At 33.7% G+C, this 21,505-nt stretch overlaps 2 protein-coding genes across 4 annotated transcripts in view; both read right to left on the bottom strand.

The window, feature by feature from the left end:
* Positions 1–21,505, bottom strand: part of LOC149797036 (E3 ubiquitin-protein ligase MYCBP2-like) — a 340,499-nt gene that overhangs the window by 232,309 nt on the left and 86,685 nt on the right. For all 3 annotated transcript variants that reach the window (XM_089961694.1, XM_089961696.1, XM_089961697.1), the window contains 4 exons: positions 20,575–20,668; positions 17,842–17,973; positions 16,087–16,165; positions 2,056–2,130 (listed from right to left, as the gene is read on the bottom strand). In XM_089961694.1, the coding sequence (XP_089817820.1) occupies positions 2,056–2,130; positions 16,087–16,165; positions 17,842–17,973; positions 20,575–20,668 (380 nt within the window). The remainder of the gene's footprint in view (positions 1–2,055; positions 2,131–16,086; positions 16,166–17,841; positions 17,974–20,574; positions 20,669–21,505) is intronic.
* Positions 13,339–16,080, bottom strand: LOC149797037 (uncharacterized). Its single transcript, XM_089961701.1, has 2 exons — positions 14,905–16,080; positions 13,339–14,437 (listed from the first exon to the last, which is right to left on the bottom strand). The coding sequence occupies exons 1-2, from the start codon at positions 15,098–15,100 to the stop codon at positions 14,040–14,042; spliced, it is 594 nt and encodes a 197-aa protein (XP_089817827.1). The 5' UTR covers positions 15,101–16,080; the 3' UTR covers positions 13,339–14,039.

Below are 21,505 nucleotides of genomic sequence, written 5' to 3'. Positions count from 1 at the left end.
TGTAAAAGTCTATCAGGTAAGCTCCAGCAAATCTTTTCACACAGTAAACCATGTAAAGTCATTATTCTTACATAATCAGTTACTCTGTATATAAATTATATACAACATACATAAATACAAAGTATGAAAATTCCACATAATTAACATAATAACATATACAAGAAATTTAGGTCACTGCAATTAACTTTTTATAAGAGATTATTAGTAACAAAGAGTGAATGCCCTCAAAGCAAAGGTGACAGATAAATGAAGTTGATACAATAACACAATCTGTAAAGCATATAAAGTAAAGGGCTAAGTCACAGGAATGGATGAATGTGCCCACTAAGTTTCATGATTATCTATACAAGCATCAGAAAAAAGGTGCTGAATGCAAAAACTTGATATAAGTCACTGGAGGAAGGGAAGTGGGTCAGTGTGACCTGCTTTTACTTGTAGTCAATAATACTTTCCAAAATAAATAAAACCATCAAGTCTGATGACTGTGCATGCAACAGTGTGAGAGAAACTGAACTGAAAACTTAATGTAATTATTTGTGCATTTCTTCATTTTGTTCTTCTTCTGACACTATTGTATGCAGTCATGAAATCTGATTGGCCTATTCATTGTGGAGGGTAGTGTTCATCTCAGGTAAAAGTAGAACTCATTCAGTGATCTACTTTTACATGAGATGAGCACTACCCTCCACAATAAATAGGCCAATCAAATTTCATGGCTGCATACAATAGTGTCAGAACAAGAACAAAATGAACAAATTTAGTGTAATCACCTGAAAACTAAGTCAAATACAAACATGAACATGATCAATGGAGCATGGAAATTACATCACTGTGACTTATTTTTGCCTGTAACTAATAACCTCTAAGATGACTATATCCATTAACTTTCATCACAAAACACACAACAGAATCTGAAAACAAAATTAGCTAAATGCAAAACCTTAATGTTATCACTGTGGCATGAAAAGGTGTCTGTGTCCTACTTTTTATGTGAATAGCATCACCCTCAAGTTTCATGACTGTACAACAACAAAGTGAGAGAAACTGAGATAAACCTTAATGTTCATGTCTAGATCAACAACAAAAAGAAGGCAACATTGACAAATGCTATTTGAATACTGATACCTATGTCTAACCTGACATGTACTGGTGCAACAAAAATTACACGGATCAAATTAACTAAACCAGCTAGATCATAAAAGGATTTTTATGTTTATATTAGGTCGCAGTGAGCCATATACATCACAACTATCAATATCAAATACACAATAACTTTTATTGGCTATTACTGTCTTACACAGTTATATTGCAACCTTACCTAAATCAGCATCAGAATACGTTATGCAATGTTTGGGTACAATTTGTTATAAAGAAACAGAAATGTAACCAATGTGTTATGCAACATTTGGGTATAATATGTTATAAAGAAACAGAAATGTAACCAATGTGTTATGCAACATTTGGGTACAATATGTTATAAAGAAACAGAAATGTAACCAATGTGTTATGCAACATTTGGGTACAATATGTTATAAAGAAACAAATGTAACCAATGTGTTATGTAACATTTGGGTATAATATGTTATAAAGAAACAGAAATGTAACCAATGTGTTATACAACATTTGGGTACAATATGTTATAAAGAAACAAATGTAACCAATGTGTTATGCAACATTTGGGCAAAATATGTTATAAAGAAACAAATGTAACCAATGTGTTATGTAACATTTCGGTACAATACGTTATAAAGAAAAATAAATGTAACCAATAAGTTATGTAACATTTGGGTATAATATGTTATAAAGAAACAGTAATGTATCCAATGTGTTTTCATATGATCAATAAAGATTAAATGGATTGAAAGTTTTTGTGCCATAAATGTCCCATGGACCTCTGTGTGCATGTGTGTGGATGCATGCATGCGTGTTTGTGTGTTTAATATAAACAAATACAAAATCACGGACAGCTGTTCTAGTATTTGACAAATTTATTGCAAATTATTTTGATAATCTCAAAACTTTTCTGTGATAAGTATGAATTCTGTACTCTATTACCTCCACAGGACATCATATCCAGGATCCAGGCAAACAGCTTGGGTTGATAAATCAACATGCTCTGTATTATTGAAACTGAAATAAATAAAACATATGTATATACTCAAGTACTTTCTTGAATTAAAAACCATTCTATGTACATTTGCTTACATAACTAACAAGGCTCGCTTCCATAAAAAAAATGTTGGTGGTTAAATATCTTCTATTACCACTATAACTGTTCAATCGTTAGATTAGATCTGTCAGTATGCACGCAGCTAAATAGAATAACCCCCTCTGAAGGTGCAGACACTTTGTCAAAATCAAGTTGTCCACAGACAAGTAAATTAAAAAGTTGACATGTCCATATAAATGATCCACTTGTCCATATTTTAATCGTTAAAATGGCTAGTGAAAGAAAGGACTGTTAAAATGTTTACTTTTATTACGCTGCACCATTTAAGTGGATGCTGTATGGACCTGACATGTAAAATGTACTTGATATTCCAACTTGTCTTATTTTGGGACTTTGATGGTCACTGTCTACAAATCTAACAACAATGCATTCTTCTTCTATAACTGCTGACTCACTACTAGCAACTGAATCAATGAAAATGAATTTAGCTCTAGGTATTTTATTTTTAACATTTTTCAGAACATCAGATATACTGTTGACGAAATCTATGCATGCAGTTCTGTTGATGTGATCAGTTCAAAGTTCAACTCCATTTTTGATTTGAACATCACAAAACAATTCATAGTCTGACGAGTTTTTTTTATCTGCTTTGCTATGGCACATGCATTGTTCTCAGCTTTGCTATGGCACATGCATTGTTCTCTGCTTTGCTATGGCACATGCCGTGTTCTCTGCTTTGCTATGGCACATGCTGTGTTCTCTTTGTTATGGCACATGCAATGTTCTCTGCTTTGCTATGGCACATGCTGTGTTCACTGCTTTGCCATGCCACATGCTGTGTTTTCTGCTTTGCTATTGCACTTGCTGTGTTACACAACTTCTTGTTATGCTCAGTTTGGCTCATGTATTTGCTGACCACTGACTAAAACACCCACTTCTTTTTTTCTCCAGATATTGCCTTTTCATTATCAAATTTTAACTGACATGTATTGTGCTTTACAATTTTTTGGTGTGTTAAGAATGTGTCTTTCTGCATGATAACCTGTCCTGCAAACAATCAATTGGTTTTGTCTGCAGCAAAGAAACTCCTGCAGCCAAAAATCTTTGAACTTCCATTAACTTTTTCTTCTTTTTTCATACTCCGTCTTAGTCAAATTTAGTTTTTGCCAATTCTGTTGACTTTTCATTCAACTTTTCACCCATCACCCTAGCTTTATAACAGACAATCCATCCAGATGCATTCCTGGGGAAATTCATCGTAGTCGTGCATAATAATGTCCAGGAGTCCAGCAATTGGTTCAAAGCAACACATTCCTCTGGGAAGTCCTATCGTCCAGCAAACGAAATTCATTCTGATGTAAAAATCAAAAGATACTGCCTCAACCAATACTGTCTGCTTCAGCTGATTGTATCCATAGAAGCTGTGGCTGGTTTCAGTCATATTCAATAAATTTCAGAATACACTTCATAAATATACAATGCCCCATTAACCCTACTTGGACACCATGACAGATGATGCAAAATTCTCTTCTAATTCACTTAACAAATAAGGCTTGATATACCATAATTTGATATGCTCTGTGATATGTTGTTCAATGCATGTCATATTTACTATGATCTATTTCCAAAAAAGATGGATAGGAGGATGTAATGTCCTCATATGACACACCAAAAATCAATGCAAAAAATGGAAGTAGTTATTATATGAATATGGCTGACGATCCAACAAAAGGAAATTCTGGATGAATCTCAACGCTATTTTACTTGTGTTTCTGCATTCAAATCTGGCAATACTATTAAAATAGAATACTTGATTTATTTAAGGATATGCATGCAATATCTTTGAACTTTCCGACTATATGCTGAAAAAAAGTAGTGGTTGAGAATCACATCTAGATGCTTAATTGATGAATGTAGGAAAATTTTACTATCCTGAAGGAGTACGAATGTGCATACTATCTAAACATTTAATCTGGCTGGATAGAGTAGAACTTCAGCTGCTAAAATGTGTGCTCTTAAATGGCATCCGATATCCAATAATGAGAAGAACTTATAAATGCATACATAGCCTCTCTTGCCATGTACAGTTTTATTTCAAAGCCAGCCAAACCCTTCAGCTAACTGAATACAGTACTGTCTATGCTCAGTATTTACATGTGGTGACCAAGACTGGAGAGACTCCATTTGATTACTATACAATGTGTAAGCTATTCTATTTGGTTTACATCATGCATGAAGGGTACACCACTATAGTCAACTGTGTTGCATATAGCTTTTAAGTAATGTCCAACAAGGAAGTACTCTTTTACTTACAGGAATAATAACAGCCCTAAATATCAGTATGCCATAACCTAATCTAACAAAGAGGTTAAAAAGTGATTACTAGCCTCCATCTGATGTGGGGATCTAATTACCCCTAGTCCCTGACCAGTTTCATTACTATTTTAACTCATCAGAGGGATTTTATCTGGCTGATTCATTTGTTCAACAGGTCACTTTTTCTTGTCATTGAGAGGTTTATATACTCCTCTGTCACCAATACAGCTGGTATTGCTACATGTTAGGTCAAGTGACAATTGTATATACATGTGTCATAAAGCTTTGGAAGATGCTTGTGATAAAAAACAAATGGGATACTAATAATCAGCAATCCAAATAAAAAAAAAAACATCCTTAAGCAAACAGTTAGAATGATAACACTATAATAAACCATTACACATTACATGCAAAACATGAAAAATATATCCTTAACAAATTAGGTGGAATGATACTAAAAATACACCAATGTATGCAAAACAAAAAGCAACCTTAATCAAAAAGGTGGAATTATAAGAAGAAAATAAGCCTCTGTACAGTATATGCAAAACATTAACAAAAACATTCTTAAACAAATAGGTTGAATGAAAAGACTAACATTAACCACTGTACATTAACTGTACAAAATTAAAACATCCTTAACTAATCAGAGTCCATATTTATATGTTTGTAGGAGGCAAGTTTATATACTTAATACCAATACAAGATTTCAACAATCTTAGAGAGACAAGGGACTTTGCTATTCAGAATATATACTTAATACCATAACAAAACTTTACAAATCTAACAGGGACTATAGATTATGCTAGTGAAAAAGAATCAAGCAATTAATTAATATAACTGCATTTAAAATATGCACTCTGATTACAAATAAATAAGGCAAATGTATACCATGTGATTGTTAGTCAATGGATCTGTGCTAATGATAAATGTTTTACACAAATTGATTAGTATTTACAAGCATGTGTATTTTTTTTTTTACATCTCATGTCATCTTAATGTATAAAGAATGTGGATCAAATACTTGACTTTTTTGCAGTGCTGCACACTTTTAATACATTTCCAAACATCAATATCATCATGCATTTTTCTTATTAGGCAAATTAAAAATTCAAAGATTTCAAAATAACAATTAAAAACATGTACAACTTTAAGATACATGTGAAATTAGTAATTATTTTGTATTCTACTCAATACGCATGTAATGCTTAAGAGTACATAATTAATCCAATGTGACTTATTATTCCCAACAATCCCAAAGTTGCAAACTTCCTGTATGCCTACTCAAGCTTTAGTCAATTAATGTCACACCTGGCTGATCACTCATCAAGAGAGCTTCACTTTATTTGACAGCCTGACATAACTAACTCAATAAGAACTTAATGAATCAAGAGGTCTTTTAATCAACTGTTAATTAATATAATACCCAGATCAAGGGATAATAAAGGAAAGTATAGTAAATTTCAAATAGACTCAAATGTCACAGCTGACTGATCTAATATAAAATGGCCCTAAATCACCATTCAAATGTCACAGCTGACTGATCTAATATAAAATGGCCCTGAATCATCATTCAAACATTCATTTATGTTTAGATGTCAACCGATTATACTAGATACGCATTTATTCTGTATTTGCTGACCCATAATATCATACTATTTTGGGGATAATTTGTTTTATAAACAATAAGCTCCAGTTCTTTCACTGTTCTGCAAAAAAAAAAGACTTCACTTACAAGATGACTACAGCTGCTGGACATGCACAGAATCTAAGAAGATTTATATCTGAACATAACTTTGCTGTTAAGGAGATGCAAAAGCTGGGTAAGAACACTCATTACATTATCATATATACACATGAACAAGTCACATCCAACTGCAAACATCATATACCTGAACTCAAGACTTGCAATGCATTTACTAATCGGTAAAACAAATAATACACCTTCATCCACCACCACATTATGCAACAGAAGAACAGGGCCTATGATGTTTGCACTTGGAACTGACATAAACACTCTCTTAAATTTATATAAATTTATATTTTATCTAGAATTCAAATTCTTTGAAATCCTTGTAAAGGATTGGAGTGGAAAATTGCATTATTAATTCCTGCAAAAAGCAATTTTGATTTTTCATTACTATTTTCATTTGTTCGATATTCTTGTGAAGTCAATTCTGACTGAGAAAAAAAGTTATATAAAACTTATTTTGTTCAATTATTACTCAACTGTCAGTGAAAATAAAAGCTCAAATATCAGTTAAAATACCTTGCAATGATCACAAACTCGGCACTGCAATTACAGGTGGTATAATATTCTATCTTCATATTTACATTTTTGCCAAGGTAATAACTGAGTGTGCCCCTGACATGAAAACTTTCTGTAAATTAATGAGTATCAAACAGATTATCATATGTGTACTATTTTGAATATATTAAAAAATATATTCAGAAATTTAATATCCAAGTTGGTAACTGGTTATTCACCCACAAACTGGTCTACCCCTAGTTCTCTAGCCCCTTATTCAGAGTTGGTTTATGTTCTTTTAGTGATTTTTCATATGTGGGTCTTGTTTTTTGCTGTAGAAATATCATTTGCATATAATAAGGATCAACCTGAATTCATACTGAATTAAGATGAAGGAGAAGATTAAACCAATGACAAAGCAGAATTGCACAATTAAAATGCAATGATCATAAACAAAGGAAACATTATCCTATCAAAGCAAAATTGGCATCTCTTTAAATTTATTTTTAAAACTCAAATTACTGACATGGTTTGGGGGCAAAAAGACTAGATACAGAATGATTTGGGTGAAGACTGGATTATGGACAAAATAAGCAGGGTTTTCCAAGCCACCAAAAATTCTTCAATTGATGGGTGGGTGGGTGTGATTTGGATTTTTTAACACAGCTTTAAAAAGATTTCAGTCATATCATTACAATGTCTGCAGTGTGGCAGTTTATAGTGATATCTAGCACTAGGGCATCATGTAGCATGATGTCCCACCCATTCACGTTATCTGACACCAGGCTGACCAGTCCTAATACTAACCTCTTAATGCAGAGCTTAAAGCAAGGCAGCTGCTAGTACCATTTTTATAAGCTGCTGGTATGACATGGCCAGGGTTTGAACCTGCAACCTCATGCATCCAAGGTGGATGCTCTAACCACTTCTGCAACCGGAGCAGTGTCTTTGATTGATACAGTCCACATTCATTTATCCATGTATTACTTGTCAATATCATCTGATAAATTGAATTACTATGTTGTAATAGTTTTCTCATTAACTTTACTCTGTCAAAATTATGCAGCATTTCTCCACACTGCACTGCAAGGTATCACGTGTTAGGAACTACTTCTGATTGTAATGACAATGTTGATGAATTAGCAGAGTCACAAAATAAACTTTCAACTATGTAAATAACTGAACATGACATCTGCAATGTCAACAACAAATGTAAGACATTGAAATTATCCATCTGATCATTTAAACACTTATTTAAGAGAAAGAAATGTTCATAACTATTCACAAATCAATTGGTTCAGTTAATGAGCTGCACTCTCTAGGATGCATAAAAATATAGAAAAGCACATTAAAGTCAGATGGCTATCAAGCCTCCCTCTGAGGCATAACATTTGCCAAGTCATTCAGAAATGCAACTGAAAAAGGTGGGTATTGGCAGAAAAGCTTGAGCCTCAATTTTCCCCATTTGATTGTTTTTGAGAAAATGTTTTGATTTATAGTAAAAGTCATACAGTCATGCATTTGGTATCCTTCCAACAAGAGAGCATACTGAGAGTGATATGGCATAAAAATACGTCATCTATAGCTAGCATTTACGCTACTCAATATTACCTTGGTTACAAAAATTAATCCATAGCGTGAAATTGTACAGCAATTTAAACTGCATTTCCAACAGAAATTACAATCCAAAAGGTGAGTTAAACTGCACTTGAAGAAAAAATAATGAACTTGATATTCCCTAACAAACAATATTTAATCCCATGTCTTCTTCTGGGTTTCAATCAAAAGAATTTCATAGTTTTTCCACCTTATGTTTCCAAACTATCAATGACAGAAAGAAACATGGGGAGCAAATCTGGAATGTCTATCAAATCTGATACTGAGATGATTTCCCTCAAATATATTCAACTTCTTTTAAATATCCCACAAAAATAGTAATATTAAAATACACAGCCATATACTATTCAATATTCAAAAAATTAAAACCTGATGACTGTAGCCCTTACTCTATTTATCTATAATTAGAACTTAATATATAGAAAAATCCCATATTTCGTAATTGTGGGGTTATAATCAATGAAACTAAACTTCAAAAATTACCCTTTCTTTCTTTTCAGATGCATACATTCTAGAACTGAGTAAAATGGCTTTTGATACTGCCCTCAAGGGACAGACACAACAAACAATCAGAATCCTCCGACGAAAAGCTGTGGCAGACAGTGTCAAAGATGTATACCAGACATTTCGCCTTTACAAGTGGTTTCAGGTTCAATGGCTGACTAACTCAGTCATCTGTGACTTGTCAACAAACAGAGAGGTCAGACAGACTATATCTGAACTAAACACCCAACTAGTGGAAATTGTAAGCAACATCCAAAATCAGAATGAAAATGTCATTTCTGAGAGAACAGCTACAGAAGTGTCATCCCTGTATCGTTACCATTCAAGGTCAAGTTAATCTAGCTGTTGAGTGATTATTACTGGTAGATGTCTTTCTAATGCCAAAATTTCCTCAGTTACATTCAAATGTATCTACCCTAATTTATATCAAAATATATAAATATATTTAAATGTATTATCACCAGGTCATCATTTAAATCCCTGGTATAGCAGAAATTCTTAATACTGCTGTTTAACTTTTTTTTAACATTATATTAATATGAATTCTTGATGACAAGGATAGATCATTTTGTACTTGTACTTCATGCAGTGGTGTATAACATTTTGTGTATTCAGTGTAATGTTGTTGATCATTACTTACCTGTGTATTATCACTGTATCTGGATATTGTGAATTTATCTCCTTTTCTGTGCTGATAATAATATCCATCAAACATCAAACAATCACTGTACAATACTGATAGCTATATATGTATATTTACAACTAAAGATATCAATTAATATTTAAAGCATGCGCCACTTTCATACAAAAATTTAATTATGATGAATACATCATCTATTTTCAAATATATAATTTATATATCCATTAGAGAGAGAGAGAGATGGCTAGGGCAATGTGTACAGAAATATGGGTTTAAATTGAATTTCCATTCCAATCACATGCACATTTCCAAATATTACTATGGTCTAATGCATAAAATACTAAACCAATAATATGAAAAATAACTATAATGAGGGGATCAATGTCACCTTCATTTTAACTTTGTAGTTTCAAATATTTTGTTTATAAGAGATAGGATTATAATCTGAAATTCTGATTGCACAATTATTTTCATGAATAAAATATTTTTTATAATTATCTTGAATTATCTTTTAATTTCTTGTAAGATCGAACAGGGGTATTTCCACTCTGTAAATCAACTGACTATACAGTAGTCCCCCTCTTATAAGGCCACCCCTAATGTAGCAGGAAAGTGGCCTTATAATGCAGGTGGCCTTTCTAGAGGGGGATGACAAATGCGAATAGTAAATACATATGAAGAAAGTCACAAGTACATTTAATTTTAAATATTTAATATTTTCATTAAAAAATCACATGCATGTGAAATAAATGTAAAACAAACTGTGTCATCATTTTCAAGAGAATGCTATGAATAACCACTGATATAGTTTTAAAACTGTCTTTATAATTATGTTACAGATCACATCATCTGTCACTTTGTTGGTAACAGTCTAAAAAACACACCAGTCTCGTCACATTAAAAATATCCTTGCTGTCATATCCCCTGCATATATCGTTTAGTCTTTTGTTCCAATCTTCGACAACTTCATTATTAACATCAGCTGATTCTCCACTAAGGACAGAACACTTAATATTGTGTCGCACTTGAAATCTATGCAACCATCCGTTACTTGTGGTAAAGTCATCATATCCCAATTCAAATGACAAAATTGTTGCTTTTTCTTGTCATTCAAATCAGGATACAAACGTCTCCTGGCTCAAACAATCTTCCTTTTCTCCGTCCATTTCACCTTCCCACTTCTGCAGAATTGTTTCATTATCGTTCCCGATATTGTTTATCTGAGTCTTCCCGACATTAGTTTTCTGCAAGGATCCTCGACGACCACACCACCCCAGTAAGTTGAATTACTTTCACTTTCTCTTCTAAACTGATAATTTTTCTTTTCCTCGATGACATGTTGATCTTTCTGCAGTAAGTTATTCATGTTGCCAACTACAATAGTGATAAAACAATTCTGTATGCATCTAAACAAATTGCCGTGTGTTTTTAAAGGAAGTGATCTTGTCACGTGATTCGTTAGTCGCAGTCTGGTACCCTATTGTTTTTATACGTTTCTTTACACTAAGTGAGAGAAGCCAAAACAGCTTCAATCTGTACCATTAACATCATACAGATTTGACCTCGCGGCCGTTAGGATTCGTAATTTTGACAATTATTGTCAGTAGTAATAGCCACTGATTATCAAAATGAATAAGCTCAACATCTTACTAAGGGAAGCCATAAAAGCTATCAAACCATTTTCCTGCTGACTTGGGTATTGTACATCAATACTGCCACTTCTCAGCTGTTACTGCTGTTAAATAATTGTTATCTTAACAATTATCAGTGACTAAACCGGACATCTTATGATAACACAGCAGTAAGGCTAATTGGATTACATGTACGTACCCTTTTGTATGGATTAAAATTTGAGTCTTTCTCGGCTTTTATGAAATAAATTTGGCTTCTCATGAGGCGTAAATGATATAATATTAACCTTAGTGGTAAATGTACTTTACTCAACACTTCTTTCAGTAACGAAAACCTGACATCGAGGAAACAGAAATCGGATTACTTAATACACGTTATGAATAAAATACTGGTTCTGGATATATATTCAAATAAAATGCGGCCGCTTGTGAGGGGTAAATTTTATATTATTGCACTAATATGCTGGCCGCTGGTCACGTTAGCCGGGTGGCCTTTCGCGAGGGGTACTTTTGAACACAAACTCGTCGGTGCCAACGGATTCTGGCCGTAAGGGGTGGGTGGCCGCTGGTCATGGGGGCCATTCAAGAGGGGGGCTACTGTATTTGCATCAATAAACATTTCACAATAAGTTTACATCCGTTTTTATTTCCAAATATACCACTCCAGTGGCCTAAGTGGTTAGAGCTTCCACCTCGATGTGGTAGGTCATGGGTTCAAAGTCAGCTGAGTCATACCAAAGACAGATAAAAATGTTACAAGCAGCTGTCTCGCTTGGTGCTCAGTATTAAGAGGATAGTGTTAGGACTGGTTGGCCTGGTGTTAGGATAATATGACTGGGTGGGACATCATGCTACATGTTTGCAGCATGATGCCCCAGTACTAGACATCACTATAAACTGCCACACTGCAGACATCAGTGATATGACTGAAAAATTATTAATGTTATGCTAAAAGTCCAAATCACACACAGAGACACACATACACACTTCCAAAGCTAGCATATATTCTGAGACATAATATTTATACTGAACAGAATTTTTAAAACTTTTTAATTGAAAGTAATATATTTTGTATCTTTAACTTTTTTGGAATAAGAATGAACTGGAATGCTGAGATATGGTCCATTTTTTTACATCTGCAATAGCATAATATATTACAATATACTGGTATCCGTAATAGCATAAGATATTACAATATAATGGTATCTGTAATAGCATAAGATATTACAATATACTGGAAACCGTAATAGCATAATATATTACAATATACTGGTATCTGTAACAGTGTGAGATATAATATACTGGTATCTGTAATAGCACAAGATATTACAATATACTGGTATCTGTAATAGTGTAAGATATTAAAATATACTGGTATCTGTAATAGCATAAGATATTACAATATACTGGTATCTGTAATAGTGTAAGATATTGCAATATACTGGTATCTGTAATAGCATAAGATATTACAATGTACTGGTATCTGTAACAGCACAAGATATTATGAGGCTCTAGTTGAATTCATAATTTCATACTGAATATTTCTGTGACTGGAGATTTGCATTTTGGAAAAATGTTGAAGAACTGTGCTTGTCCTGGGAGTGGGGTGCAAGCTCCACACCATATGGTAGCAGTAATGTAAAGTGTGTACCAAATTCCATTTAGAGACATTTTAAATTTGAAATAATAATGAAAATACAGTTATGCATAGTTACATTAGATATTCAACCAAGATTTGCATTTTGCTCCCATTTTCCAATATACTACTAATGCAAAGCTGTATTAAAAATGAGACAGATGAACATGCAGATAATTTGATGCTGAAAAATGGCTTTTTCATGACGGGCCTATTTTTGGTCATTTCATGGTTACTACAAACCATGAATTTAAGAACCAGCTAACAAGAGATACTTATCTGGAAACATCTATCCATGAATTTAAGATCCAACTAACAAAGGATCCTTACCTGGAACATCTAAAGCCAATCATTACAGGATTAAATGTGTAAATTTTACCTAATCACTCACAAAGTGAATAAAGTCCAAAAGACTTTATGTTAACTTTGTGAGTGTTTAGTTAAAATGTACACATCAATAAATACTCAACCATGATCATTTAATTCTTATATTTTAAATTTCATCCTATCTTTTGTCAAATCAATGTATTCCATCAACAATGCATTCCAATTAAAGTAGCGCATAGTTTCCTTTCATTCACTGCTTCGCATCGCTACATAATAAGATACCTGAACAGAATCACAAGAACATATTGACTACTGTCACAGTTACATTTATTCAGAAACTTCATACTTTACATAACAGGCAATGGCTACTGGTGGTTTCAACACATTTAGTTTATTTACAACATTCTTGTTCAATTTTCGTCAGTCCCATCTTCTACGTCAGATGACCATGACCTTACATAATAACAGCTGATACGGAACAAACAAGTGTGCTAGATTAAATTTCCAATCAAACCTTAAATGCTGTAGCATGGAGTGAGTAACCAGTATAGTGCTGCACTCCTGCATTCCTGCAGATGTCTGGCATGTATGAGGAGAACTGCTTTGGTTTGAACGGTTCACAAGTATACCATTTGTCAGCAAATTCAGAAGATCTTGTTGATTCTTTACTGCAAAGCGTAAATAAGGCCTTTGCTGCTTTGTCACATTTCGGAAGGATATTTTTATACAGATTGGAGAAGAGTTTGTGCCAGTTGCATGCATTCTTTTGTCTGATGTTTCTTCAAGTGTCTCATCAACACCAACTTGGTGTTTTTTTAAAAACTGTTTCATGATTTAGAGTAATATACTCAATGCCAGAATAATCATTTGCAAATTTTAAGGAAGTTGTGATGGTTAAATTCTATACCTCAAGTCACAAAATGAACAGCCAGCAGATACCATATTCTAAATCAAAGGGCAGCAGGGTCAAATATTTTAAGATATGCGTTGATTTTTCCTAATACTTCCAGTGAAATTACTTTGTAGTGCTGGGTTGGCCTTGAAATACCCAATCTGAAATTCAATTTCAGTTTTGCATTTAACATTGAATTAGCATTTTTAAATTCATTATCTTTGACAAGGTCAATATCTTTTCCATTGTCCTTCAAGTATCTGTTTATGACTGCATTAAGATTTTTCAAGGAATTCTTGTGATATTCTTGCGCCTGATTGTCTGGCATTTTTGTGACCCTGGATGATAAAAATTTAGGTCGGGCCTCAGCGCAGAACCTTTTTAACTGGCCACTCAGTTCATCTGGTCTGATTGTGTTGAAGTCAAGTTTGTATCCAATAATTTCAATGCACCAAGCTATAAGTAAATAGAAAAATATTATTAGAAATAGTTATTACACTTGGCAAGATCATTTTGAAATACACAAAAAGACAACATGTCCTGCAATTTGTACATATATTGTATACTTATGGTTGGGATTTATGTATGTAATATGGTGACATTAGTACTTACATCGTTCAACAATTTAAGTCTTTAAAATTTATGCAGATTTATTTCTTGAGAAGAAGAACAGCAATGCAAAAGGTTATGTAATTTCTTTTTCATTTAAATTAATGACTACACATTCAAAATAATTTAAATTAGCAAAACAACCACCTTCATGGATTATTATAAACATTTTTCAATTGTGTTAAGTCACATTGGTGGAGATGGAAATTTTACCATTTAAAAACTTTATTCAGTCTTTGAGAAATGGTCTCATCAACACCTACGCGTTTTTTAAATAAGCAAACAAAATTAAAATAAAAAATTAAAAAATTTACCATTGAAAATGCCAATGCCCCATTTTGTGTTTTGTTTAATAGCCTCTGAGTATTGATTTATTTCAATAGCTTTTAAGACCTCCTCAGATAACTTCTTGAATCTTGATTTATATCCCTCAGCAGCCTCAAAATTGACTGGCTCAGTTCCCATGCTATTATTTTTGTTGTTGTTTATGGCAAGGGTGACAGAGGTCATGGGGTGCTCTGTGAATTTATCAATCTCTGTTGTTCTGTTTCATTTTCAGCACATATAACATCCATCGCAATATTGTCAAATCCATCTCCATCTGCTTCAATCTCTGTGATTATTTCTTTTAACTCCTTGTCATCTAATTGTTCAAAAAAACTCCGCAGAAAATTGCAGTGAAAAATCACCATAATCGACCATTTTGCTCGACTATGTAGTAGACGAATGACAAATAGTATAGTAAACAATGCATTTCAATCAAAGAATATTGGAAAAAGTATAAAATGGGTAAAATGTATGTTTATTTGCTGAATAAAACATTTAAAAGATGTTTATTTATATTGCAAACAGTACAAAAACTGAAAGTAGTCTCAGAATGTATTGATCTGTAAAAAATTCCAGATGAGAATCACATGACTGTTTAGAGTCAGCCAATCGTCTTGCAGAAAATCCAATTCAATAATATAAATTGGAATTATCACCCCATGAATTTAAGACCCAACTAACAAGGGATCTCTACCTGCAAACATTTGTAGCCATTAGTCAAATCCATGAAATTAAAGACCCAACTAACAAGGGATCTCTACCTGCAAACATTTGTAGCCATTAGTCAAATCCATAAAATTAAAGACCCAACTAACATGGGATCTCTACCTGCAGGAAGCATTTGGAGCCATCTATATATAATCCATAAATTTAAGACCCAACAAAAAAAGATTCTTATATACATTTGGATTCAATCCATGTCATTAACAAAATAGAAAACTGATACCAATAAAAAGATGACTATATGAACTGATTTAATATATACACTGACGGAAAAGACTGAAGTAGTTAACTGTTCAAGCTACCAAATTAGCTATCCTACTTCTCTGTGAGTTGGACAAAAAGGCAGGAATATATAAAATAAATACCTGAACAAAAAACAACCTAAACCACAATAGATAAGAGTTATTTGATATAGGAACTGCTCTTAACTAAAATGTAAACTTTACCTGCGACAGCTTCCATCCATCTTGTTGATCATGAGGCATTTCATGATTCCAGCATTATCTTCTCCCATGGGGATTAAACCTGATAGGGCAAAACATTGTGTTGGTGAATCTTAAAACTATGCAAACTCAAGATATTACTGTATATACTCGCATATAAGCCAAATAATTCAGGAAAAAATAAAGGCCTGGAAGAAAAGGGGGGGGGGTCAGCTTATCCAAGGGCCAATGTCTAAACTTGATAGTTTTTTAAAAGTCTTTTTGTTGACTACTGTAATGGATGTAAATCTTGGGACACCAAAAAAATCATTCTTTCTGTGTCCTAAGACATATGCATGTAAAAAAATTCATTTTTTGTGACCCGACACTTGTTAAACTGTTATAAAGTATTATGATTGATTTTGTTATTATTTTGCATGTGCATATTTCCTATTTCTCTGAAATTAAACAAAGGTAAATACAGACTTCATAATTTGCGGGCCATTTGAGTTTACACAGGAGACAGGCTGAACTGTAATGTACAGTTCTTACAGTGTAAAGCATGCACAGCATCACTTAATTCCTTATTTATTCCCAAACATATTAGATGCAGATTTTGCTTTACTCATTGTTTCGACCAAATTGCATTCTTCCAGAAAATATCTGAGCTAGTCCTTAATACCTGTTATCATTTACATTGAACCACGCATGCATGAGTTACTCATTTCAATGATATTGGTGATCCTACAAACTGAGGTAATATTTATGAAAAGGTACACACGTTTAATTGTACAAGGCACATAACCAGCATAACTGTTACATGTTCATGAAGAGTGGTAATAATAAAGCCTAAAATTCTGATTCTTCATCAAATAAGAGCATCATCAATCTATTTTAGTTTTGTGTTTTGGTTTAACAACATCATAACTTTCTACAAAGTGGAAAGTTTGATGTTTCAGCATCTCCCTTGTTGATAGTTGGCAGATTTGTCTTTCCTTTTCCGACAGCAATACAGGACAGTTAATCATGAAAACTGTGAAACTGGCCTGTGTTAAGAGGGAGTTTAGACAGGAACTATACCAGTACATTGATGTGTAATTGCCTTTCATGCCATAATATTAGAACGATTACCGTAGTTTTGTAAAACAGGGTGTAGGCATACTTGTCAACTTTTCAAAAGCCAAGCTGGGAGACTGAATAAAAAATAAGAGATTGAGAAATAAAATAAGGAGATTTTTTGTGGCATTTTTAAAGAATTATTTTCACTAAATATTTATCGATCTTCCAGGTCCAATATGCGTGAAATTTGCAAAGGACATGCCGTTTTTCCCTGTGATATGCCTTATTTTCCCCCAGGACATGCCCTATTTTCATATTCTGGTCAGCTGTGGCCAAACTGCACAAAAGCTTATATGCGAGTATATATGGTAAGCAATTCTTTATAGCTTATCAATATGGTCAAATAGCAAATAATATGATTCATACATTTCTAGAACCCAGTGCAAGAATTTTACAAAGGTCCAAACTCAAATGTAGAACTGTACAACTTACCCATATTATCAAGAAAGATTACTGACAATTAAAAAGATACTTTTAAACGCACATATACTGTTTGGTGGCTGTACATTTCTAAAAATGGAGAATGCAAGGATTCTAATTTAATGTTTTAGAACTTGTTAACGTTAAACATTTATATTTTGATACTGATTTACAGTGGGACAAAGTAAAATAACATAATACCCAGGGTATATCAGTATCAACTGAGGCAACTGTTTTTACCTATGGAAGTGTGGTTGGAAAAAACTTTGGAAGTGGAGAGAATCTGAGCATTGATAAGTGACTCGTCAATCCTCATGAAGGTCTGATCTCCGCTAGCTCCAATCCATGTGGCTCTCCTACCAAAACGAGCACCTGCCAGCAAAAAGCATTTGTAATCTGTACAATGCAAACTGAGTAAATTAATATAATGCACAACCTATGTGCATCAGTCTTGTTATAAATGTACACTGCAATTTTCTGTACAATTTTCGGAACCATTTTTCAATATAATTTTCAACACCAAGATTTCAACCTAATTATTGGTCAGCATGAATTTGGTTGTGTGTGGATACTTTAAATGATAATGGACTAAAGGTGTATAAATGATTAGCATGTATATTGCCTAGCCAATCCATGGAAGATCATTTTTACAATGTATTCTAATTTTTTAAATTTCTTTCAGGAAACACATTGCTAACATCTGTACCATAAAATGTACTGCATGCAAAGCTATTTTGTATTTGTAATATAGAAATACAACTGTTTAAATTAGCACTGAGGAGATAACACTTGAAACTCTGAAAGTTATTAGTTGTGTGAATTTATATACAAGGATGCAAAGTTTCAAAACAAATGTTTGTTTACAGCAGTATCCTCAAATAGGAAAATGAAGAAGGAATGAGCTTTTCTCAAACTATGACTGCTTCCGGAATAAATGATCTTAGCCATAATACAGACTTTATACAGCAGTCTAGGCAATCAAGGAATTATCCACCTCCTCTCTCTCTCTCTCTCTCTCACACACACACACGCACACACTCTATCTTCATGAAGAAACTGACAGAATAATGTTCAGTACAAAGTCTCATCAGAATGGAAGACAACAGTAATAGTGGTTGAGGTGATGCCATCTGTGAAAGAAGTCGGGCATTAAGAATTCAAAGCACAAAGTTGTGATAGCATTGTTACAGTCCAGTATTTTTTATTTAGTGGAAGGGAGGAGGTTGACAGAAGTATTACAAATGCTAATCTTAACTACTATTTAAATTTTACAGTTTTGATAACAATGTTGCCAGGCATCCTCACAGTTTTAAAAAAAGGATTCAAGATGTGTTAATTTAAGTACTATACTCTAATTATATCAGTTTGCTGCTGGGTTGTTTCATTCAACATACTTCCTCAACTTATGTGTGCTTTTAACAATAGAACAGATACATGCCACTGTATATATTTTTGGGTATTATAGTGATATCAGAGTAGCTCCCCTTGCATAACCTGGGATCTACATGGCATCTGCTTATTGATTGTCTCCCACAATCACATGATTTAAACTGGAAATGAAATGCATTGTAATAAAGAGCAAAGGACAACAAATAGATACAAATAATATCTTGAACAGGTCTTTTTCTTTTACTTGTTTGCTGATCACATATTTTAAGACCAGAGAGACCCTAGTACTCTTGGCTATCAAAACTGGCAGATATGCCAGTGGATATGGGACACATATAGTTTGTGCATCTATCCTGATCTAGCCCTTTGGACCATAACACTACACACAACATTTTGTTAACTATGGATGACTATGCAAAAGTTCAAGCTGTTCAGATTATATAGCACCTTTGGTGTGAGTTTGCTTGTCCTGCACCAAGCTGCCAATGGGCAGCATGCCTGTCATTCCACTTTGCTTTATGCATCATTCCAACAGTGCATACCTACTGCTTCACCTGCACAGCTAGAACTGCTCAAAGGGTAGGAATGGCAATCAAGATAATGTTTGCCAGCCAATCTTTTTCTTTTAGCTCACCTCACAGTCAATTACAGGTCAAGGGATGATAAATATGTTAAAGTCAAAAAGGGGAATATGTTTGACCATAATAATGGGGACACAGCAAAATGTCAACAAACACATCTTCCAATGATGAATGTAATAAGTATAGTTTTACAGCATTCCAAACAAAATGTGAAATTCTGTAATACACTATAGCCATCTACCAATCAAAATGGGCAATGTTCTTGGGAACAATGATTTCTAAACATATGTATCTTAGACAATAAACATATGCACCAAGTTTCGTGCACAGCCATAGTGGCTCAGTGGTTTGCATGCTGGACTCATTGATGTGGGTTCAATGTCTATAATCAGACCAGTATGGGTCAGCTGTTGTGTTGTGTCCTTGTGCAAGGCACTTTACTCCAATTGCCTCAGTATTAAATAGCTCCTTGTGTTGCTGTGCTGCAAAGCACCAAACCAAACCAAAACCAAGTTTCATAGCATATCCATCAAAACCTGCAAAAACATATGTGTTCTGTCATATACCATATACTGCAAGACACACAATGCAGCAAATCTTACAAAATTTTTGGAAGTTTAAAGATTTGTTGACATGTGATTCTTCCAATGATGACACAAATGTTTTAAGTATTATAGTGATCCATCAAAAACTACAAGACAAGTTGCATTTGCAAGGTTGTCATATGATGCATTCAGCTGCAAGTCAAAATGGGAAATATATGATCAAAAAAGAAGCAACATCACTGGCCAATAAGTACACTGTTATATGAAGATCACGTTTACTAAGATTTCCTGCAATCCATCAAAACCTGAGATGCATTTAAAAGATTGTGTGATGGATAGAAGGATGCATGGATGGTCACAAGATGAGATTTACCTCACTTGGAAAAAACTCATTGCAAAAACTTACAAGCTTTAGGCCAGCTTGAACCAGCCTGTTTATATACAAATTTTGAACTCACCTACTCCTGGAACAGCACCTGGCAATGTATACCACAGCCCCTTTTTTGACTTTGCCCCTCCCTCATCTGGGCATTGTCTCCCAAGGGCACCCTTCTGCAATGGTCAATAAATACAACTAAGTTCAATAGTTTTGGGTTTTGATAATCAGGAACTTATTTTAAAAAAAACAGTACAAACCACTCTGTGTCTGCAACTGAGAGTGTAATGTGGCTGAAAAAAACCAGAAGATGCTATTGTGCATTAATTTCTTGTCATGGGAAATATGCTTTTGTGATTTTGCAAAAATTACGAACAAAATTTTTGTATGCGCTTCAATCTGCAGCTTTAACAATGAAAAAAAGTCATCAATAACAAATACATTTTATGCAATAGGGTTAAGACCCACACTCTGTTGGTTGCATGTATGGAAAGATAACCGCTGAACCACCCATCTAAATTTGCGACTTGCAGCAACTACTACATCCATAAAAACATGCACTGTCAAAAGTGATTTTAAAGATCAATAAAGCACCCAGAAACAAGTATGGACTTTGTTCATTGGGGTTCCTCACATATGATGTCTGTACCTTTAATTCTCTAATGCCTAATGTTCTAAATATGTTCAAATGATTCATACATTACTTTACATATTGAACTTTTATAGCCATACGAATCTCAAGTTTGTTATAGACAGGCTTCTCTGTCAAGCACTTAATTATTCAGTGAATATAAATCTTTTTAAAAAGAGGAATGGTGCCCTGGGCGGCCAAGTGGTCTAAAGTGCTTGCCTTTAATGATCACTGCCATCTCAACTCTTTCCACATGGGTTCAAGTCTTAGGGTCAACCAATGTGGGTATGTGAGAAAGCTTGGCAGTAGATTCCCATTGGTCAGTGGTTATTACCTGGCTTTCATGGGTATGCCATAAAACTAAATATTTACTTTTCTTGTA

Source organism: Sinohyriopsis cumingii, chromosome 6 (genome assembly GCF_028554795.1).
Source record: "Sinohyriopsis cumingii isolate HCF-2022 chromosome 6, ASM2855479v2, whole genome shotgun sequence".
Taxonomy (NCBI): domain Eukaryota; kingdom Metazoa; phylum Mollusca; class Bivalvia; order Unionida; family Unionidae; genus Sinohyriopsis; species Sinohyriopsis cumingii.
This window is presented reverse-complemented; position numbering and strand designations above follow the sequence as displayed.